Source organism: Garra rufa, chromosome 21, assembly GCF_049309525.1.
Source record: "Garra rufa chromosome 21, GarRuf1.0, whole genome shotgun sequence".
Classification (NCBI taxonomy): domain Eukaryota; kingdom Metazoa; phylum Chordata; class Actinopteri; order Cypriniformes; family Cyprinidae; genus Garra; species Garra rufa.
This window is the reverse complement of record NC_133381.1, coordinates 39,259,689-39,284,539: the sequence shown is the minus strand read 5'-3', so window position 1 is coordinate 39,284,539 and position 24,851 is coordinate 39,259,689. Positions and strand designations below refer to the sequence as shown.

Sequence of the window (24,851 nt, the reverse complement as noted above, 5' to 3'; positions counted from 1 at the left end):
GTTTGGGGTCAGTTAGTATTTTTTTAGACGTCTCTCGTGATCACCACAGCAAAAACTGTGATATTGTGAAATATTAGCTGATTTTGCGAATGCATTAACCCTTTATAATTCATGAAATAGATTTTGTAATATGATTTTAAAGTACCACTTCCATGGTAATGCAATTAAAATGGGTTACAAAGGATGTATTTTGAGGTTTTAAGTTTTCAGTTCATGATGATTTCTAAAAAGTGATTGGGGAAAAAGGCAACAAAAAAGACTTTTATGACAAAGGTCAGAACAGTGAACAGTGGTAAAATAGCCTATGCCAATGCATATGTCACATAGGACAATGTAAGGCTAGTTTACAGCAAAAAGGTGATTAAAATGGGTATAAACTATGAACACTGATACTGTATACATTTTAACTTACATTCTTGATGCTGATAATAAAGCTCGCAGGCATTATGATTATAACTACTAACAGGCATCAGCCCTATTATTATAATTATCCTGATCTATCTCCAGTGGATACGCGTCTTAAATCTTAGTCACATCTTCATCTTTAATGGTGAGCTCTTAAATACTCTTTACCTAAGAATACTAGCCATATCTATACAGTACTTGCAATAACAAGAGGAAACTAACAGACCAATTCCATGATTTACTCATTGTTTTGCATTGGATCAATAAATTAAAGGTGATGTGTACAATTCATGATTCAAAATTTCAGGGTCCAAAACATGTTAGTATACTCACTCAAATAAAATTTGGAAGCAGTCAAAATCGCTATGTTTGTTGGATGAATTGAATACAGATACTTTTTGTGTTTGGGAAACAGAAATAAATAAAGGTGCTTTTATACAGCGATGCCATTTAAGAACCTTTTTGTCGGTTCCACAAAGAACCACTCAGGTTCTTTAAAAAAATCATCTCCCTCCTACCTTTTTTATAATCTGAGGAATCTTCCTTCACCACAAAGAATCTTTTGTGAAACAGAAAGGTTCTTCAGATGTTAAAGCTTCTTTATGGAACCATTTAGACAAAAAAAGGTTATTCTATGACATTGTGAAGCACCTTTATTTTTAAGAGTGTAGTGGAAATGCTACACATCACCTGTAATTCATCAGCCATATAATATGAACATAAAATATGTTAAAATGTTCTTTACAGATTGAGATCTTCCTCCTGCAACCGGTACGTAGGTGATCCTGTAGTTCTGCACTCGTCCAGGAGCGTGATCCCATTTGGCGGTGAGGGAGGTTGTAGTCGCATTGAACACCTGGAGGTTTTGAGGAGGTCCACTAGGAGCTATAAAAAAAACAACATTTGATATTTCAGTTTTGCATTCCAACACATCCACATGGAATCCAAATGTCATGTATCTTAAAAATAAAAGACTCACCGGGTGTAATAACCTTGGACACTGCAGTCAGGAGGGCACAAAGAGAAAGAGTGAGAGTTTGTCAAATGCACATGTGCTGGCTGAAGTGCGGTAAATGGAAAAAGTTTATCATTTGGATTTTGAGGTTTCTTACATGTGCGTTGGCTGCCTAGAAGATCTTCACTTTCAGACTCATCGGGGTAAATGGCAGTGACAGAAACATCATAGAGGGTGTCTGGCTCCAGGTTCTCCAGAAGAAGTGTGGTGTCTTCACTGCTCAGGATATCCTGAAGATGGCAACGGTATTAGCTATTTACCAATACTGAGATATATAATACTACTGATAAATATTAACAATCACTATTACATCTATTGGTGTAAAAACTATTGAGAACCTGTACTTAAAGTACAAGATAAAGTACATTTTTATTACTTGAAATAAAATGTAAAAAGTAAAATGTATATATAACTAAATATTTTTTGTATTTCAGCTAGCTTTTGATTGTTTAAGTAAAAAAATAAACTAAGATGTAAAAAAATAATAAAAAATAAACTAAAGCTTACTTAATTATTTAAAAGTTAAGAAATTAAACATCTGTAATCTTTTTTTAGCTTTTTGAATTGACTGAATTGACTGGATGTCAAAATCAAGTGATTTTCTATTTTAGTATTTTTGATGTATTTCATAGTATTTTTCAAAAAACAGTATATGATTTTACAGACACTTGAGATATGAAAAGACAAATAATCAAGCCTAATCATTAACCATGTTCACACTTGACTCAAGTTCATCTATCTACATTATTGGTTATTATAATTGTAATATTATTATATTACTGTAGTTCAGACTGAGTCTGTGTCTGAAAAGACTAGTTCACCTCCCAAAAAATTAACATTCTATCAGTCACCTTTCAAAATCACATTAGGATATAGAAAATACTATTTCTGTTTTTGAATAACTAGAAAAAAATGTCATATGACATGTACATTGCGCTTTTAGGTCGACATGAAATTGAAATAGTAAAAAGTATTTTTTTTTACTTTATAAATGAGTTTAAGTACAAATATATATCACAACTAAAAAACAGATTCCTTAAAACAATACTTAAAAGTATTACTCATATAATTTTGAGTGTAATGTATGCAAGTAATATTTATTCCAAACTCAAGTCTTTAGTATTTCATCTTGATAAATCAGAACTTTAGTCTCTGATGTCTTACATATTGATAGTTGTTCTCTCCACTCTTGGTCCAGCCGACGCGGTAGAGGGAGACATCAGGAGCGCCATGCTCCCAGTGAACCCTGAAACTGGTCTGGGTCACTTGAGAGAACCTCAAGTTCTTCGGAGCAGGGACAACATCTACGAAAAGGGTAATAAATTGAGTTTCAGGTTACAATCAAACACTTGAACCATTTAGCAGTCATTTTGCAGAAGTTATTCATAGATAACAGATCCCCTGGGCATGTTACCTGTGATGGCTTGGTTAAGCATTGGGTTTCCAGTCCCAGAATCATACACAGGGGTCACAGCCACATCATACTCCGTTTGGGAAATGAGATTATCCAGTCCTCTTGATGTTACATCTCCATTAACCTCAAGCTGAAATGAAACATGAGAAGTCCAGTTATGGCAGTTAGCTGTCAGATGGGTAGAATGGTAGATTAGTATTAGTATATAAATAATGTAATCTGACTACTTATTGGTTACTTTTAGATTACCATTAATCAATAAATTATTACATGCATTATAACATGCAATCATGCACTCAATAAAAATGTAACTGTAATCTGATTCATCATTTTCACATTTTAACATGTAATGTTGACCTTGGACCATTTCCATTGATGTATGGTGTGTTAAGATAGGACAACATTTAGCCGAGATACAACTATTTGAAAATCTGGAATTTCAGGTGCAAAAAAAAAAAAAAAACCACAATATTTAGAAAATGTCCAAAGGAAGTTCTTAGCAATGCATATTACCAATCAAAAATTAAGTTTTGATAGATTAACGGTAGGAAATTTACAAAATGTCTTCATGAAACATGAACTTTACTTACTATTCTAATTATTTTGGAATAATTTTTTTTTTATCATTTTGACTCTTACAATGTATTTTAGGCCAGTGACTTACAACTAGTTTTGTGGTCCAAGGTCACATATCTAATTACTGGAATCTGATTATGTAATCCAAATCACATGAAATTACTTACTACATTTAAAAAATATATTATTTTATTTATTTAATTATTTATTTTTTATCATTTTTAGTAAAATTAAGAAGATTACAATTGCAGATTACAGTTTGTCTATTCTAAATTTTTAATCCAATGTATTACTTGCCATTTCTTTGCTATTTGTACAATTATTTGTCATTTCTGAGTAAGAACTGTTTCAAAGTAAATCCTACAACCATTTGTTTTCAATGTAAGCATTATATTTCACGTATTCAATAAATGTAATTTGAATAAAACACTCCAGATTAGTAGCACATATTTACGCAGATTCACACATTAAGTATAGAATATATTGAACACAGAACTAGAAATGATACTTTAAATATAAAAAATAAAACCACCAGTAGATGAACAACAAGTCAGTGCCTTAATGAGTGAGTCTTGCTGATTTCGGAAACACGTAGGATACCACTCTTGCTATTTATGCCAAATAAAGATATGCCAAATAATAAAAAATGTCTTTTTGAATGCCTTACTGAATCATTGATTGCGTTCAAAAACGCTGAATCATTCAGGAATGAAATGTGGTATTTCATAACCAGACTGTCCTACCTAAAACCAGATGGATGGCCACTCTAGCATATCATGCATTTTTTGCTAGAGAGAAGCTGAGGTTGAGAAGAACAATGGAGCCTCAATAGATATAAAAGTACTTTAAGTTCCTGCAGAATTAACCCTGATCTTTGATCCAGTGGCGTATCATAATCATCTGTCAGGTAACAGGAGCTGCCACCATCTGTCGGGCTTCTCAGGCTTCCATCCACCTGGACCCATATTTGTGTGCATGTTTGTTTCATCTTTTTATCCCAAAACGAAGAGTTATGAGCTGAACTGAGCCATGATTAATGCCTCAGGATGTGGAGTGACGCTGAGGCCAAAACAGCCACTGAGAGTCAAAAAAAAAGAAAGAAAAAATCATCGGAAAAAATCCCACCCATAAAATACATCCCAAAGCACTGGATTGCTGCGTGCCACTCAAAACTCCCATCTTTTTTATAGTCCGTCTGTTCTCGCAATCTTTGGTAGATGATCGCCGTAACCGAAGCTCTGGAGAGCAGCTGTACTCTCTCGGCAGCTGCCGTCTCCACTGACTTGTGCAACGTAATTGCTGATATGTTAAAAGGTCCCAAATCAATCAACATGAGTCTCTTTCTTGGTTGTCTGCCTGGATGCGTTGTGTAAACAGACAGGAATCTTTCCACAGGAAGGCTTCCACAGTGACACAGGAAGGCTTTGCACATTTGAAAACAAGGTTGTTGTTCGACAGCTGATAAGCGATCCACACAGTTAATCCCAAAAGCAGCAGCACTCAACACGTGGATGGCGGGCCGCATGCGGCCCTCGGACCATTTTATTGTGGCCGGTGTGATATGATAGTCAAAAGAATGTAAATATTACATGAGCAAATTACTTTTACCATCAGACCCCCAAAACTCTATTGTAATTGTATTTCCTTGAGAACTTTCTGCTTTGAGTGGTTATCCCTGGTGAAAAAACAGCTAAAACCAGCCTAGGCTGGTTGGCTGGTTTTAGCTGGTCATAGTTGGCTGGTTTTAGAGGGGTTTTGGCCACTTTCCCAACCTGGCCAGGCTGGTCTTAGCTGGTCAGGCTGGAAAACCACCAGCTAAAACCAGCCTGACCAGCCTGGCCAGGCTAAGAGACCAGCTAAAACCAGCTATGACCAGCCAACCAGCCTAGGCTGGTTTTAGCTGTTTTTTTCAGCAGGGATCTTTTTCTAAATATTTATTGGAACCAGCTGCTGAAGTCAATTAGGATAATTTGAATATTAGAATAGAACTCAGGATTCCCACTCTAAGCCAAATCTCAAATTCCCTGACTTTCACTGACTAAAAAGCTGAATTCCCATGACCTATAATGAACAAAAAACAGGCCACTGTTGTGCCTCCTACTCCCATATTTGATATGCCAATAGTAGTTTTACAAACTTTTCACAGCTTTTCTGTTGTCTGCTTATAACACCCAGTATTTGAAGTGGTCATTTTGTGGCCAAAGCTCTTGAAATTTACATTTTCTGACATGTTGGCCTTAGTTAATAGGTACAGCCTGGTGACCTGAGGACAGGGAATAAAATGGCGCTGAAAAATAGCCTAATCATAACAATAGGAAAAACGCGAGAAACAACACAATAAAAAAATGCAGTATAGAAAAATTACATTTTGATAAATGGAAAATTTAAAGTGACAAACTTTAACAAAAAATTCCTGATATTCAATGATTTGGACAAAAAAAAAATCCCTGACTTTCAATGTCTGGAGTAGACATTTCAAAATTCAATGATATTCCAGAAATTCCATGACCCGTGGAAACCCTGAGAACTACAAGTTGTTTATGTAGCAATTTAGTAAAATTTTGTAAAAATTTTGTAAAAACTATGAGATAAACAACTTTACAGTTCAATAATACAAGATTTGATTGTTTTATGAAATAAGCCTCACATTTCTGCCTAATAAATGATTATGTGTGTTACCTACAATTGGTCTAAACAAAAACAGCAGATGGGCAGAATGAAAATCCAAAATCTCTGGCAGTAGGTGATGATTTTGGAAAAGCAAAAATACAGTGTCTACCACAGTGTCCCACAGTGTGATTGTATTTGTTTGAAAACTTTCTGCTTTCAGTGGTTATTTTTTTTCTAAATATCTATTGAAATCAGCTGCTGAAGTCAATTTGGATAATTCTGATATTAAAATAGAACTACATGTTGTTTAAGTAGCAATGTTGTAAATTAATTAAAAACTATGAGTTAAACAACTGAATAAAAACAGCAGACGGGCTGAATGAAAATCCAAAACCTCTGACAGTATGTGATGATTTTGGAAAAGCAGAAATAGAGTGTTTACCACGTTTCCCTGTACACAAATGTCAGAATCAGCGATTTTCGCCAAAAACTGCCAAGTTTGACCTTACCTCTTTTAACCTCTAAAAACCTATTGTGATTGTATTGCCTTGATAACTTTCTGCTATCAGGGTTATCTTTTTGTAAACATTTATTGAAATCAGCTGCTGAAGTCAATTAGGATAATTCTGATATTAGAATAGAACTATGTGTTGTTTAATTAAACTTGAATTGAATTCAATTCAATTGCGACTGAAAGTAGCAATGTTGTAAAGTAATTAACAACACTTTTAAACAACTTTACAGTTCAATAATACAAGATCTGATTTGTTTTATAAAATAAATCTCACATTTTTGCCTAATAAATGATAATGTATGTTACATATAATTGGTCTGAATGAAAACAGCAGGCAGGCTGTATGAAAAAAATAGGTGATGTTTCCCTTTACACAAATGTCAGAAAAAGCAAATTTCACCAAAAGCTGAAGAGTTTGACCTTACCTCTTTTAACTCTCCCTCGTCTGGCTTGTAAGTGATGATGTATTTACGAACAGCGCCAGGTGCAGCATCCCAGTCCAGTTGCATAGTGCTGTGGGTAACATCTGTGATCCTCAACTCACCCGATGGAGGAACAGGTACTACAGAAAAGGGAGAGATAGGAAAAAAACAACAACAGACAAACAAACGATGAGAATCAGATAGGTGTGCTAAACATCCCTGCTCAGGGGAAAAAAGCCCTAATGCCACCTACGGGTCACCCCCCGTTCAGTAAGAGGTTCACTGGCGTAATCGCCGAAGAGGGCGAAGACGGAAACGCTGTAGGCCGTTTTGGGACGAAGTTTCTTCAGCTGGACGTCAGTAACTGTTCCTTTCACACGCATCTGTGAAAGTCAACCACATCACAAATGAAAGGGATGGTGGAATTGTTCAAGGGAAAATGATGGAAAACATTATTTACACCACTGCTGAGAAGACCAGGTCGGACCAGTATGAATTTCAAAGATAGTTTGAATGGATATGGATACTGAACTTATTACTATTAACCAAAAAAAAAAAAAAAAAAAAATTAATTACTGACTGTGATTACTAAAAAACTTATCAGTGAAACTAAAATAACACTAGGCTGAACACAGCCATGACAATGTCAGCCAAAATGAAAATTCACATTTGACAAAAAAAAACTAATTACAAAAAGTTAAAGAATCATGGCCAAAAAAAGTTAAATAGGGTTTATTTTGATTTCATGTTGCTGTAAAGCTATTCAAGAAGACTGGTGCAGAAATGCGTGGGATTAGTGTCCAAAAAAACAACATTTTCTGGTCTTTTCAGCAGGACATTTTTAGTACAAACACTTTAAAATATCTATAAATCCTTTATAGAGTTTTCTATATTGGCAGAACTTATGATTTTAGTCTTGACTTATCTATTTATTTTATTATCCCAACAATCCCCAAATTATTGTCTCGTTTTCCAGAACAAATATCTAAACATTCCTAAATCATGATACACCTACTTAAGTCACTTAAGTCAAATTTAAATATTATATATATATATATATATATATATATATATATATATATATATATATATATATATATATATATATATATATCTTGTTTTAAACAATCTTTCATAAAATGTAGCTTCTCATGAACACTGTAAAAAATTATATGACCAAAAAGTTATGTTTTTACATTATTGAATTCATCGAAATAAGTTAAGCAGTTTTCAAATGTAACTTCTGACTTGTATAAGGTTTAACTATTTTTTAAGCCAGTTTAATGTAATTTAAGTTGAAATGACTTGAACAACTAAGTTGACTGTACTTAAAAATTTAAGGCAGCTAATTATTTTTCTTACAGTGAATGTTTAAATAGACTGTGCTAGAAAACCAGACAAACATAAAGAAAAATAAGAATATATTTTTGCATTCAAGACATTATGACTGTTTCTATAAACTCTAACAAAAACTCCATAAGCAATTGTTTTTTCCTTATTAAAAAAATGGAGAAACGATTTTGAAACATCTGCTCTCTCTGACAAGCCCTGTGGACATCAAATTCAAGCCAGAAGTGACGTCGAGACCTCTGGATCTTCGCACTATGTGAAAAACATGAAAAAGAAACTGTGCTAACAAGCCCCAAAGCGCTAATGAGCTGTTATTTTCCAAAAGCTGCAATATAAAGGACGTTTTTGAACCTAACAAATGCAGACCTACCACCTGCGGTATCTACAATATCTCCAAAAATGCTTTCCATTTCCTCTTTCTGCTACAGTATGTCATAGTTGTTGACAGATTTGAGCTGCATAGCACCGCTGGGTTTCCATTAGAACATTCTGTCTCTTCCAGTAAGCCCTGATGAAAATTATTAGCACGTTTTGCTTTTATTTTATAAATATTCAGCTTCAAGACCAGACTTTCCAAAAGGCTGAGTAACTAGAGATTGGACTGCAGACTGGGCAGTGGTTGAAATGTGTGGCATCACCGTACCTCCTGTTCCACAGAGGGTTTAGTGGCATTAAGGGCGTTGTAGAGAAGCATGTAGCCTGTGGCTTCTTCGACCTCATCCCATCTCACATTCATGGTGGTGGAGCGCACTTTGTAGATGTTCATGTTCCTCACAGCACTGAGAGGCACTACAGAAGGGAACATGCCTTTTCTCTCTTTCTCTTATGCAATTTGATCCCTGACTATCCATCTAAGCGGACTGAAGCTCGAATGGGAACATGGAAGCATTCCGGGTGGAATGATGGATGTAGGACAGGATGGAATGGAACACCATGAGAGACAATGGTTGGATGAGAATGAACATGGAATACTCATGTGATGAAAATGACTGACAGACAAACAGATTTGCAAATGTCAACACATAGATGGCAAATGAAATAATAAAATGACACTCTGCAATGCAAAGCTGCATCATGCCCAATACAACACGGTTACATTCAGAGCGCTGTAAAAGCAATGATGATGTTAGGGTTAAGTCATAATGTTAAAATATTAAATGTGGCAAAAAAGTACAGCAATATTAGCACATTCACATCACATTGCATAGCATTTTATTTGCACCTTCTCAGTAACTGGCTAAACATCAGCAAAGTAATACTTAAATATCAATATTTTACACAAAGGGAATCTCACAAAACTAGTCAAGAACTGAATTGCATTTAAAAAAAAAATAAGAGCATTTTTAATGTTTAATGTTTTTGAAGTATCTTAATGCTTAACAAGGCTGCATTTATTTGATCAAAAATACAGTAAAACAGTAATATTGTGAAATACCACAACAGATTTCTGTTGTAATATATTTTTATTAAATGATTTAAATAAATTATAAAATGTATTGCTGTGATCAAAGCTGAATTTTCAACATCATTCTAATATGTGACCCTGGACCACAAAACCAGCCACTGGGGTATATTTGTAGCAATAGCCAAAAATACATTGCATGGGTCAAAATTATAGATTTTTCTTTTATGCCAGAAATCATTAGGAAATTAAGTAAAGATCATGTTCCATGAAGATTTTTTGTAAAATTCCTACTGTAAATGTATCAAAATGTAATTTTTGATTAGTAATATGCATTGTTAAGAACCTAATTTGGGCAACTTTAAAGGTGATTTTCTCAGGATTTTGATTTTTTTTGCACCCTCAGATTCCAGATTTTCAAATAGATGTATCTCGCCCAAATATTGTCCTATCCTAACAAACCATACATCAATAGAAAGCTTATTTACTGAGCTTTCATATTATATATACAGCTCAGTTTTGTAAAATTCAACCTTATGACTGGTTTTGTGGTCCAGGGTCACATATGATGATTTATAATATGATAATAAATAGAAAGTGTAAAAGAAATAAAAAATAATAGACATTTTTACTACGACTTTTGATCAATTTATTGCATCCTTGCTGAATGAAAGTATTCATTTATTATTATTATTATAATTGATATTTTAATTTATGATTAATATTTATTTTGATTTTTTTTTAACTAGACATGTTTTTGTGAGATTCCCCCAAGCACTGTATCATAAAATACTTGGGTCAAAGACGTTTTTGTTTAATTTAATTGTTTTCATGTTCATGAGCAATAAAAAATAAATATCATACAATTTTTTACTCGTTTAAAACACAATGAAATTGCGAATCCCTTATTCGTTTATATATTTTAATATGTACAAGTCAGAATAAGCATGCTGTTTAAATTTTTACATAAATATTGTTACACTGAATGACAATGTAACATTGTTTCAGACAAATTCTGACATTTTATCCTCCAAAAAATTATCTGAAATCTTAAAAGTAGACACTTTATTTACATTTAATGTGCTATTTATGGATATAAAATCACTTTCGTAAATTTCTTTTAACATGGACATCTTAACGTCTTTAACCCACTTACAAAAGTATCTTTGCAAAATAGTATTTCCATAGTACTCCAAAATATTTAAGAACATTATAGAAAGGTATTTTTGCAATAAATGTGTATTACCATGGTACACAGAAGTGCAGAACCATATCCTCATTAATATCTAAAACAACAATTACATTTGTCCATTGTACAAATAATTTTGTTTCTGATTATTTTTGCAATGTTTTATCAGTGTGCTGATACATATTGTTGAGGATTTGGCTCTGTTCTGCTGATGAGTGAATTGTGGGTAAATGCACACTTACATGTTGTATCTGAGCCTTTGAGGGGGTCACTGCTCTCCTCTCCCACCACTGAGTAAACCTTCACCATGTACTCCGTCAGCGGTGTGAGACTCTCCAAGACCACAGTCGTCACGGTCCCGTCGACAAGCAACTGCAACAGAGCAACAAAGCAAAAGTGAGAACTCACAGGAATAGGACACAACTGTGTTTGGAAAGAAAACAAATTAATCATTTCTAGGTCAAATCAAAGTTAGCCTTTTCAATTGGTTTCCGGACTTCCAGACTTCTGAAGAAATCTAGTTTTGGCTCAACATGAAACACATCAATCCTCACTTTCTCTTTCTCTTTCTTGCCGTGAATGTGCATTGTATAAATAATACTTTTAGATGAGTTGCACACTAAAGTTTAATATTTAGAATTAGGGTTTGTTCAAATCCCTAACCCTAACAATGAGCAATAATAGTAATGCTTTCCAAGCATGTCAAGTGTTCATTCATACCTTTTGTGGTTCTCCTCCTGCAGTGCTCACATACTCTATTCTGTACTTCTCCACGGGTCCATCTGGGCCGACCCAGGTGACACGGAAGGAGTAATGGGTCACTTCTGAGGTCGTTAGATCAGTGGGTGGCTCAGGAGCTCTTCCTCCTGTTATGATAATGATGGTGATTAGTGTTTAACCTTTGACCCTTGACATACATACATTAGACTGTGACATCTAGGCTATTTCTGAGCAAATTTTGTAAATTTATGTAAACATTGTCCTATAACTCCGAACAAAATAAAGTTCATAGTTCCAAATAATTTAGAAGTTATTTTAGAGTTGTAGAGTGCATACAGTGATGTATTTATTTAGAATCTTGATTTTGAATATTTGAATTTTGGTTACTACTTTACGTCAACTAAAGGTCATTGCACACTGAGTCCGAAATTTTCGTATGCTTTTTCAACGCATACGTGCAAAAACAACGAAAGTTTCGGAGACAGTGTGTTAGCTCGATTGACATAACGTGAGGTTGTATTTATTTTTTAACGTGCAAAATTTTTGGACGAAATGGCCTTCAATCTCATTAAATTGCAACTAAATGTCTTCTAACTCTCATTAGAGAACTAGTAGACTGTTAGGGTAGGGTTAGGTTTAGGGTTACGTATATATAGATCTGCTACGTATAGAACAATAAAAATAAAGTGTCAGCAGATACTAAACAGACAGTCTCCTTAAAAAACACATGCAAAGCATTGGAAATAACACAGCTGAGTTGGCTGTGCTACATTCAGTCAACTTTTATTTGTGTGTATCTGAACACTTTATCAAAGATAAAATAAAATGTATTTGTAATCAATGATAAGTCAATGCTTTTGTATTGTACCATCCTTTTTTCCTCCAATTACATTCACTATGATTCACGAGACTGTAGCTCTGACAGTTACTGGGCACCTTTTTTCTGATTGTCAAATACTTTTTTGCTTCAAATCGAATTCGAAAGTTTGTAATATTATGATCATCTCAGAGCTGGTTGTTTTGGTTCATGACAGAACTCTTGAAATTTTCCCTGGGAGAAATGTCTCGTATTTAACTTTGCTACACTGAAAGAGGAGAAGAATTTGCTCATGAGATTACATGAGCTATAACACTGTAGCAGTCCTAACAGTGCTCTAATGTGTCTGGTAGAAGATAATGCTAATGAGTCAAAAGTTCAAGTATGTATTAGAGTATTAACAAAACTGCAGCTTTTTTTTCAGTTTCTGATAGTCAGGGGCATTTCTAGACTGGAGCGCTTTTAGTCTGTTTTTCGGGAGCTTGGAGCATCTGTCTGCGCCTGGATCAAGTTTCAGAGTGTCAAAGTTTCATCGCGAAAAGGTCAAACCCTTAGGGTTTCAATTTTGTAAAAAGGGAAAAAAAGGAAGAGAACAGGAATGACTAATTCTTGAACCTTTTAGGACTAGCCTAAGGATAGCGTCCCATCAACATGCTAACATAACATGCAACTACACGTCAACTATTACTAACCGTAACCATAACTCAACAATCTACTAATACTCTAATAAAAGTTAGTTGACATGCAGTTGCAAAATTACTTATAGTTAGTAGAATGTCTAAAGAGTACTATCAAATTAAAATGTAACCACATATATAGTACCATCACATAATAACCTTTGTTGAAAGGTTTGGCTGTTGCACTCTATTCTATCAAACAACCTGGCAGGAGAACTGTTAATCATGAATTGTCTACTTGTAGACTTGGCCTTCATAAACTTTAATCAAAATATAATAAGCTGTTCCTATGAAACAGACTCTTTACATAGCTGACTTAAGGCTGTTAAGTGCCTGCGAGTAAAGATGAAATGCAGAATACAGTTTTAGAATAAATTATGCCTGTTCTGACCAACCTCGACATCCAGTTTTAATTTTAAAGTATACAGTTGTAATTTTTGCGTAAATGCATTTGTTCCACTTCTGAGCAAGCTTACACTGGTGCTTACAAGTTTGGGATCAGTTAGATTTTTAATTGTTTTTAAAGATGTTTCTTTTGCTCATCAAGGTTGCATTTATTTGATAAAAAATACAGAAAAAAAATTTAATATTTTGAAATATTATTTCAATTTAAAATAACTGTTTTCTATGTGAATATATTTTAAAATGTAATTTATTCCTTTGATACAAAGCTGAATTTTCATTAATATTTTGTTTGGACATTTTTTCCAGGATTCTTTAACAAATGAAAAGCTGAAAAGAATAGTGTTTATTTAAAACAGAAATCCTTTGTATATATAGACTACCATCTAAAGGTTTGGGGTTAGTACATTTTCATTCTTTTTTTTTTTTTTGAAAGAAATTATTACTTTTATTTACCAAGGATGTGTTAAATATATAAAAAGTGATAGCAAAGACTTATAGTGTTAGAAAAGACTTATATTTTGAATAAATGCTGTGCTTTTTAACCTTTTATTCGTCAAGAATTCTGAAAAAAGAATCACAGGTTCCAAAAAATATTAAGCAGTACAACTGCTTCCAACATTAATAATAAAAGTAATTAATCAGCATATTAGAATGATTTTTGAAGAACCGTGTGACACTGAAAACTGAAGTAATGGCTGCTAAAAATTCAGCTTGGCATCAAAGGAATAAATAAATTATATTCTAAAATATAACATTGTAATAATATAATAATATAATATATTCTATAGAAATATAGAAATCTATACTATATAATATTGAACACCATTATTTTAAGCCATAATAATATTTCACAATATTACATTTTTTTCTGTATTTTTCATCAAGTAAATGCAGCCTTTATGATATAATAACTTTTTTTTTTAATTGCTGTTAGACTTTCATTCTCATAAATGATGCAAACTATTCACAATCTAGTCGCAATCATATTGACTTTTATTCCCTCATATGTGACCCTGGACCACAAAAACAGTCATAAGTGTAAATTTGTCAAAATTGAGATTCTTACGTAATCTGAAAGCTGAGTAAATAAGCTTTCCATTGATATATTGTCTGATAAAATAGGACAATGTTTGTCTGAGATACAACTATTTGAAAACCTGAAATCTGAGGGTGCAAAAAAATCTAAATATTGAGAAAATCGCCTTAAAAGTTGTCCAAATTAAGTTCTTAGCAATGCATATTACTAATCAAAATGGTAGAAAATTTACAAAATATCTTCATGGAACATGATCTTTACTTAATATGCTAATGATTTTTGGCATGAAAGAAAAATCGATCATTTTGACCCATACAATGTATTTTTGGCTATTGCTACATATATACCCGTGCTACTTAAGACTTAAGGTTTTGTGGTCCAGGGTCACATATTGACCTTTATTCCCTCAGAAGCACTATCTTTCAGCCTCATTGTTTCAAAGAGTGTGATCTCAGCAATACCTGGACCCTTGACACTGTTACACAGGTTGTTTGTCAGGTCGTCCACGATGTCTAGCAGGAAGGAGAAGTCAGCCACATTGTACATGTGGATGTCATCGGGATCGGAAGCAATGGTTCTCAGCTCATTCTCATCTGCGTTCTTTACACCTGAAAATCAAAACCACAAAAGACACATTAAAGCCCAATTAAACTCAATAGAGTGTTTTTCACTGACCAAGTCTTCATGACTGTAAGGTGAACCAATTCTTACCAATGGCATATAGCTCAATGCCCTGGTCACGCAGGTTCTGAGAGTTGACCGTGATGTCATCCTGAGACTTGCCATCAGTAACCAGGACACCGATCTTCCGAGAGTTTGGACGCATTCCAACGTTAGCCTTGAAATTGTTCTGCAGGATGTAGTTTAAAGCAAGACCTGTAGAATAAGGGAATATTGAAATATTAGGGAATATTGAAATATTAGTCTACAGAATGTGGACAGTAAACCTATAGTGAAGACCAGTATTAACACTTTAAAGCTACTACTTTTCTAAGGCCTCTAAATGATCTGTTGTGCACAGTCTACTATAGTATATTTATACTTTTTTAGCATGTAAAGGGTTTTTAGTATAATTGTACAAATTACTAAAATTGTAAGCTTTCTATTGTTATAATTTTAAGATGAACACTTACTAGACTGAATCAGATTAGCTTTACTTGATTATCCAGACATCATTTATTAGAAAAATCAATTATCTTAAATATGATAATGAGGCTTTTAAGAAATGTTTATTTGATTTCTTAATCATCGTTGTATTATATTGCATCATACGTTTTGATCATAAAACTTATTAAATATTATCTTACAAAGATATATTATTGGAGATATACACTCTTAAAAATAAAGGTGCTTCACGATGCCATAGAAGAACCCATTTGTCTAAATGGTTCCATAAAGAACCTTTAACATCTGAAGAACCTTTCTGTTTCTCAAAAGGTTCTTTGTGGCAAAAGAAGGATTATAAAAAGGTAAGAAAGAGGTGGTTCTTTAAAGAACCTTTGACTGTATGATTCTTTGTGGAACCAAAAATGGTTCTTCTATGGCATCGCTGTGAAGAACCTTTTAAAGCACCTTTATTTTTAAGAGTGCAGAGTGACAACTGATTTTTATATAATTTTATGTAAGTATCTGCTACTTTTAAAAAAATCACTTCGATTTACATTATAAGCTATTATAATTTCATCTTACTTTTTGGTCATATAAATATCGTCATCTGCACCAAATGGCATATTTTGTTCAGTTTGGGCCTCTGAATAAAATTGAGGGTCTCATTCTATAATTCTTGAGGCATAAATTTTGATACACAACAAAACACATATGCAAAGATTTTTTTCTTTAGATATTTTCTGAAGATTAAAAAAAAAACATTTTCTGTTCCATTTTTTAATTGGAGCTGTAAGTGACATCATGACAAATAGAACATAAACTTTCCATACAAACTTTTAGAAATTCACCACAAACGAAGTGTGTTAAGTCTGACCTATAGATCAGAATAAAATATGATGTACCAGTCAGAGTGTTTCCTCCTTTGTATGGTAGATTGGCCACAGCATCCAGCAGCTGTTTTCTGGTCCTATGGGAGTTTAGGTGCCACTCAGTCTTTGGGTCTCCACTATACTGTGCCAGACCTATAAACGGACAAATACAGATGCCAATGCTCAGACGTTTGACTTTTACAGTTCAAAAGACCTAACACCATTTTTTTTTCTTTCGATTTTTATCCTCAAATGTTTGAAGAGTAATAAAACATTCATGAGAAACAAGATACATGAGAATTGTAATGAGAATTGATGAGGTTATACTGAGATGTGATTGCAAAATGTATTATCTTGGATTACTCAATCAAATTTTGAAACATTGTTGAGATAAACTCTAAAGCACACATGTGAGATGACAAGGGTATTTTTCTCAGGAGAAAATCTGAGAAACATGAGACTGGAGAGAGAACTCTAGAGACTAGGAGAAAGAATTTAGACATTTTGTAATTTCTATTTATTTGTTCATGGGACTATTGTGGATCTTCTCAGTAATATGGGATTTAAGATAAATTTCTCTTACCAATCTGGACACGATCTGGCCCAATGTCAAAGGCACCCACCATGCCACCAATGAAAGCCCTTATGGTCTTGAAGTTCAGTCGACCAATGCTCCAAGATCCATCAACAAGCAGGACAATATCAGCCTGGGCTGTGGTTTTGCACTTTACATCTGTTTCATCACAGAACAATACCTTCAGTCGGTGAATTATCATCAAATTAATAATAATATTAATTAAAACTAGTGTTAAGCAGATGTAAACATGAAAACAGATATGATTTGTGATGAAGATTGATTGATCAGAATTTAGACATTCAGACTCAGAGTTTAGACTTGGACACACAAAACATTCACACAGTCATGCAAAGCATGACAAAACTCTTTATTTGGCATGTTAAAAACATATTCTTTACATATTATGTTAAATAACATCTTTTAAATTTTAAAAACGATAAACATTTCTGTAAGAGATGTCTTTGTCTGTGTCCCATCTTGCTATCTCTCCAGACACCTGAATGAAGGAAAACGAGAGGGAAAGTGCCGCCCGTCTGGCCCTGCTCAAAGAGAACATGTTGCATAATTGTCTGATTTATAGGTAATCCCTCAAGAATAAAAAAAAAAAAACATTAATGGATAACATTCAATAGATATGGGCAGCTATTATGGTTATTATGTTTATGAGATGTGTTTTTAGGCACATACCTGTGTGGGAATTTCTTAGTAGCGATAAAATGAATTATCTAAGGCTTTAAAAGTGATTTATTAGCCAAACAGGTGCTTATCCTCAATTGTAATGTGGAATTCTCACATTTAAATTATGACCCCTAGTACCCCAAACATTAAAGCCAGGAACATACTTTAGGAAAGTAAGAAAACACAGATGTATTTGTGTATTCTGCATGCAAAACTACAATATGAGACAACTAAACTATGCCTTAAATTAAACACTTCACTTTTCACAAGCTAAATGATTATAATCAGTAGTCAGCAATCTTCCATCTCTACATTATTATTAGAAAGCCACTGTGAAATGTTCTCTTTAGTGAAAGATGATTAATACATTTCAGTGAATAACTGAAAGGATCTACCACAGTATAGACATATGGCAAGGTGGGCTTTCTTAAACACATTCAGGTTGCTCAGTCTGGGTCAGTGAGATATTTAAAAGATTTTTCATAGAGGTCTTTTATGCTCAACAGCCCCGCATTTATTTGATCAAAAATGCCTTTCATGACTGAGAAATATAGTGAAATATTATCACAGTTGTTCCTACAATTATTACAATTTGCTGTAATGTTGCTTGCCTTTAAAAGGTATTTTATTCCTGTCATACAAAGCTGAATTTTCAGCATCATTACTCCAGTTTTGAATGTCACATGATCCTTCAAAAGTCATTATAATATGCTGATTTGAGGAACATTTTCGTGCTGAACAGGATTTTTTGATAAACAGAATGCTGAAAAAGATTTTTCAAAAAAAAAAAGCTTTTGAAAAATCATACATTTCCTTGGTGTTAAATGATTAAATTATTAATTTAACTTAAAAAATAAATAAATACATCTTACTGATCCCAAACTTTTGCACACTAGTGTGTATGTTCACGCATTGTAGAGCCAAAATGTTAAAAAGTGTTAAGACAATATTGAAGATCTACAATTGAGAATCTAATTTATCACTGAAAATAACCTGAAAATGTTTATATTTAAAACATTTTTTTTTTTAAACTGTAACAAAAAAATGAATAGGAACTATTTAAGATTCTCCAGCAGGTCACTAATCAAATAAACAAATGATGATACTGACCATTTAAAAAAAATGTCATACTTCCACTGCAAAAGTTCACACCAAATATTAGGAAATTATAAAAATCATGTAATTAATTATTTTTTTCGATTCAGCGATAGCCCTTTACCACAAGATCCCAAATGTTAATGTTAGTTGATGAACTAACAATGAACAATACAATAATGCAACTGTTCATTGTTAGATGTCAATAATATTCACAGATACAACTTTTGATTTTTAATAGTGTATTAATACATTTAATTTAATTAATTAAAAGTTAACTAAGATTGTTAAATGCTTTAAAAGTATTTTTCATTGTTAGTTCATGTTCATGTAGTTAACTCATTTCTAAAGTGTTGACAATTTAACTTATATATATGCTATGTAAATCAGTTATTTTAACTATGACTTTTGCAATCAGTTTAAGCCATGCAATAATATTTCCATAGAACTAGTCTATTTTAATTTTTGTACTTTTTGTTGGTGCCTGTCGCATGCAAACGACAAGCTGAGCGTTACACCTCAGAGCTCATGTTTGGGAATGTTTGCTTTCCCTCTCCTGCTGATGTTGGTCGGCCGACCCTCACCATTGGATCTGTTTCCAATTAGGAGCAACATTCCAGTCCAGGGTCAGCCGACCATGTGCAAAGCCTTCATTTTGTATGTCACTTTTTAACCAAGTAGTAAAGCATTAGTAATTGTGAGCAGATAATCTTTCTCGCTCTTGAAATTCAAGAGTACTTCCATGCAAAGGCAGAGACATGGCTACCATGTGGCGCAGTCACCCTGTCTACTCGTCCACAACACAATTAGCTCTTCTGAAAGGTATTTGCCATTACTCAAAGTACTAGACTGCAGCCTACAATTCCGACTCAAAACTGACAAGAAACCTATGCTTTGTATATATGGATTCAATAAATGCACAGCAGACGCTACAGATTTGTTCCATATATCTCATGTTACAAAATGAATGGTGTATGCTAATTGTTTTGGAACTCTCTACATATTGAGCTGAATACTCTGCAGTAACATGAGATCTGACTTGTTGGTTTTTGTGTCAGAAAGAGAGAAGGGTTTTATTAATCTTACCTGTGTGAAAGGGTGGAGGTTCAGGGGCGTCAGAGAGGGTGGTCTTCTCCTCTCCAGCCAGTGGCATACTCTCTCCTCCATCAAACATACCAAACACACTCACTGAATATTTAGTGCCGGCCCTGAGACGAAAGCAGCACGAATCAGTCAACAATCTCATCTATCAACCTTAAAATGCTAATAGATCACAATGCACAGTTCATGGTTTTCACATGACATCACAGCCTTTCATTAACAGACACCTGGAGGTAGGGCTGGGCGATTAATCGAAAAGTAATCGAAATCGACATTCAGAACCTATAATCGATCAAATTTTTCCAGGTCAATTATTTCAATTACTTTCCCTTTAAAAACACTACTGCGTGTGGAGTCACGTGACCCCGCTCCGTTATGTTGCGTTATTCCGCCGACATGTCGATGGAGAGCTTAAACAGTATTTATACAGTAAAAAGTATTTACAGGATATACAAGAGTAATTTTATTTAGAAGAGATACTGCTTATTTTCTACTTTTAATATTTATTATTATTTTATAAATAATTTATTTTGTTTCCAAAAGTGCAAGTTATTTATTTTCGCTAATTTAAGAAAAATGTGACTTTTCATTTTAAGCAATGTGTGCTTTAATTTCAGTTGTTCAACACTGATGTTCAATAAATAATCATAGATAGTAGATAGTGTGTGCACCCTTCGTTCAAAAATCTCTCACTTGTAATATGTGAGCATATTTACTGTACAAAACTTGTCAGTGAACTATGAGGGCAAAAAAATAAATATTATTTAAATATAATTAAATATAATTTTATTAATGAATAAAATAATCGTTCATTAATCGTAATCGGGTTAAAATGTTCAATTAATCGAGATTTTGATTTTTGGCCAAATCGCCCAGCCCTACCTGGAGGGCAAAACAAGGCTTTTTCTGCCGTCCACCAGTTATTTTTTACTCATATACTAGGACAGTAATTTTAAAAGACTAAATTAAGTATACAAATTATTGGTGATGCACAGTGTTGGGGAAAGTTGCTTTAAAAGTAATGTATTATAATAAGTTTTTTGTGGTGAAAAAAGGTTCTTCAGATTATAAAAAGGTAAGAAAGAAATGGTTCTTTAAAGAACCTTTGACTGAATGGTTCTTCGTGGCATCGCTGTGAAGAACCTTTTAAAGCACCTTTTTTTAAGAGTGTAATTGTGTTACTTTTTATGGAAAGTAATACATTACATTAATTTTGCGTTACTTTTTAAATCTGGGCAGTGCTTGCTTGTTTGTTTTTAATATAAAATAGTTCTATTTTTGGCAAATGTAAAAAATCTTTCACACCAAAACTGAAATGAATAGAGCTCAGACTGAAGGAAAACTAAATTGACATCTGTACAGTAGAATGCACACAAAAAAAGTTCAAACTCTTCAGCAATAAAAAAAAAAGAAAAGCACAATTGTTAGTTTATCTTAAGTCATTTTTGCGTATTAGTATGGTTGAATTGGATCATCAAAGGTCAGCAGCAAAGACGTTGATTAATAAAATGGGATTAAATACATAAAGGCACAGCACTTGCATATTATTGCTCATTTGTTGGTTTTGATCGCTTCTGTTGTTCTTATTTGTAAGTCGCTTTGGATAAAAATGTCTGCTAAATGACTAAATGTAAATGTAAATTTAACATATTTAATTATTGCAGGTTTGCTTTTTATTCTGAGTTTGCATTTTACAGATTTTATTCATTTTAAAGAATACTGAATATGTTTTTTGCAAGTGAGATGAATTAATGCATGATAAAATTTAATGTAGAAATACAGTAACATCATATTTACACAGTGTACTTCCAATTTCTCTCAGGTAAGCTGTCAGTCAATACATGGTAAAATAAAGTAACTAGCATTACTTATTGAAAAAGTAACTCAGATATTTTCTTTAAAATTAAAAGTAATGCATTACTTTACTAGTTACTTGAAAAAAGTAATCAGAGTATGTAACTTGCGTTACTTGTAATGCGTTTCCCCCAACCCTGTTGATGCATACTATATACAGGCAAGCATCTTGCATCCAGAATATAAAAATAACATGCTAAATTCCATGTTAAATACTTTCTCTTAGAAAATTTTTTAAAGAAATGCTTAATGTGGCTTAATGCTTTAAGAGAACTAAATTTAGTATACATCTTATTGATAAAACATATATGCACAGGCAAGCAGATGAGCTCGGAATATAAACGCAATGCACAAATAAAATGTTTGTTGAACAAAGAGTGCATTCCCATAGAAAATCATTATATAAAGAAAACACTTAAAGTACAATTTAGTGTGTTGCGTTCATATTTTGTGATCTTTTAATATCACTCTATTCGTTTGTTAATTATGAAGCAAAACTAATTCAACTATAAGCAGCTCTAATGAGGAGCTCTACTGTCTTTATTCAGCTCAATTAAGTCCAGTTTAATAACAGTGTCGATGCTGCAGATTTTCCATTGTTTAATTGTCTCTACAAGTCTTCATGACTTAAAACTACCATTAACATGTTTTAAGAAGGTACATGTTGTCCATTTCAAATTGACTTTAAAGGTGTTCATAAGGCATATCTTAAATTTTCAACAGATGTGTGTTAAGTTTAATGTGTCTGCATTGGCGGCTCATACCTTAGCTCCTCCAGAACCACTGTGTTGTCATAGGGGCCTACTAGCAACTCTCCCAGATCCATATCCTCCCCAGTGGGATGGAAGGTGACCTTGTAGCCCTTCACATCTCCTGGAGCATGATCCCAGGTCACCCTGAAACTGGTTTTGGTGGGCTCTGAAGTTTGCAGGTTTCTGGGAGCCTTATATGGAGACACTGCAGAGATAATAAACAGTGTCAAATTAGACAACAAAGAGCACAAACATGTCCACCTAAACAACTTGTCAGATATCTGCTATTAACTTACATGTTGTTCCTTCTCCTTGTCTTACTCTTCCATCACCAAACTTGTAGACGGGAACCACTGTGATATCGTAAGTGGTTTGGGACTGCAGTCGTCTCAGGACTAAAGTGTTAGTGCCCCCTGGTGCTTTGGAGGCCAACTGGCGTGTATCACCCTGAGGTTTATATGTCACGCGATAATTGACAACATTGCCGGGTGCTGGCTGCCATGTCACCCGCATGGTCTTCTCTGTTTCTTCTGAAACTGTAAGAACTCTGGCAGCGGCCGACACTGTTGGGGAGGGAAATGAAAGACAATGTCCATTAAATGTTGGACTGAACCTACCACATTTCCTAGGGGTCAGGAAAACCAAACCATCTGAATAATGAAAGCTTGTCTGCCAAGATAGTCTTGATCCGACATAGTCTGCAGATCTCCAAACCGGGTGAAACCAGACATGCCGAAACGGTTGTACGTCATGCATAACGCAGACACTCTGCAATGTTCTGTGCAATGTTCTCTTTTTATGCCGTGACCGGAGTGTTTTTTTACGCAGGAGGGAAAGGAATGAATTGTCTGCTTTAATCGGTCTACGGAACACTTTCAGATGGAGAGATCTTTTACAAATTGCAAGTTTTATGGGTGGAAAACAACACTTCCAAGTTTTCAGAGAATCCCTGATCCAAAAGGACAGTGTGTTAAAGTTGATATTGAAAGAGGTACGGAATAGAGTGATGGCAGACATAAAATGCAGCCACCTGAGCCAGAATGCTGTTTTCGGCTTAACTGCTAGACTTTGTACATGACAGACAATAAATAAATAGCTAGACAGTAGGATAAACCAATTACAAATTTACAGCACGCTTTACCAGTCCTAAACTGGAGTGAGTTGCCCCATTGAATAAGAGGATGCAGTAAGTGCTGGAGAGTGTGTTGAAATCCTGCATCCCTTGATAATAGAGAGCATGTGTAAATCATTAAATCAGCCACTACACACACTCCATACATTACACCATATGGTGCAATAGCCCACAGCAAAGCTATTTCAGGGGAAACGGTGGCAATGACGCAAACCTATGGCAATGACGTTCTGCCCCCACTTGGTGTTGAGCTTATGAAAGGAAATTCAAGTCAGTCTTTCAGTTTTTCCACATCAAAATGAACACTGAGACATTTCTGTCTAGGAGCTTTTATCTCCAGCATACTACAGAGACCATGTCTTTATGTTGCAAAGTGTTTTTAAAGCAGACATTAAACTCAAGAATTGATTTTAACATTTTCTGAAGAAAATGTAAGTGTTGCTTTCCAAAATGCAAAACTTGGTAGGGTGTCAAGAGTGGGTGCCAAGATGTTCAATTTTGATTACCTTGGTGTTCTAAAGGTTCTCTGTATTTTGCAAAATCTCAAAAAGACAAAAAAGTGCCTTTTTGTTAATTGTCTAGCAATGTATGATGCACAGCTCACAGTACATATTTTTCAGCCTCACTCACATATTCCTACTGAAAATTATTGGATTTGTTCCAATATTTAAGTGAGCTATTATCAACCACCACACACACACACACACACATATATATATATTAGTGGTGGGCCGTTATCGGCGTTAACGTGCTGCGTTAACGTGAGACTCTTATCGGGCGATAAAAAAAATATCGCCGTTAATCTATTCTCAAAGTTGGGTTTGGAGCTGGGTCTAAACTACGCAAGCTATGATGACTTTCACCTTGATATTTTCGTGCGGATGACGTATACCTAGTCGAATTGCACTGTAGGGGGCGAGAAAGAGTCTTCAACTTCTGTGAAATTACCACATCAAATGAGACGTGCAAACATGGATGCAGTTATGAAGCCGCTTCAGGGCAGGTTCGTGCGTTGCTAGACCCTTTTTACTGGGGCACGTGCCCCAGTGAAAATCTGCTGTGCCCCAGTAAAATCTCAAGTTTGAGTTATAATTTACTTTGATAATCCCGAAATAAAGACATTAAACTATATGC

The 24,851-nt window shown here is 34.1% G+C and overlaps 1 protein-coding gene across 4 annotated transcripts in view; it reads right to left on the bottom strand.

The window, feature by feature from the left end:
- col12a1a (collagen, type XII, alpha 1a) overlaps positions 1–24,851 on the bottom strand; it is an 84,552-nt gene that overhangs the window by 40,590 nt on the left and 19,111 nt on the right. For 3 of the 4 annotated variants that reach the window (XM_073827406.1, XM_073827403.1, XM_073827404.1), the window contains 17 exons: positions 22,882–23,148; positions 22,598–22,790; positions 19,965–20,086; positions 17,112–17,261; positions 16,562–16,681; positions 15,264–15,428; positions 15,014–15,160; positions 11,618–11,763; positions 11,140–11,269; positions 8,950–9,095; positions 7,210–7,339; positions 6,960–7,096; positions 2,835–2,964; positions 2,585–2,724; positions 1,518–1,650; positions 1,385–1,405; positions 1,151–1,290 (listed from right to left, as the gene is read on the bottom strand). In XM_073827406.1, the coding sequence (XP_073683507.1) occupies positions 1,151–1,290; positions 1,385–1,405; positions 1,518–1,650; positions 2,585–2,724; positions 2,835–2,964; positions 6,960–7,096; positions 7,210–7,339; positions 8,950–9,095; positions 11,140–11,269; positions 11,618–11,763; positions 15,014–15,160; positions 15,264–15,428; positions 16,562–16,681; positions 17,112–17,261; positions 19,965–20,086; positions 22,598–22,790; positions 22,882–23,148 (2,417 nt within the window). The remainder of the gene's footprint in view (positions 1–1,150; positions 1,291–1,384; positions 1,406–1,517; positions 1,651–2,584; positions 2,725–2,834; positions 2,965–6,959; positions 7,097–7,209; positions 7,340–8,949; positions 9,096–11,139; positions 11,270–11,617; positions 11,764–15,013; positions 15,161–15,263; positions 15,429–16,561; positions 16,682–17,111; positions 17,262–19,964; positions 20,087–22,597; positions 22,791–22,881; positions 23,149–24,851) is intronic. The other variant, XM_073827405.1, reaches the window with a different exon arrangement.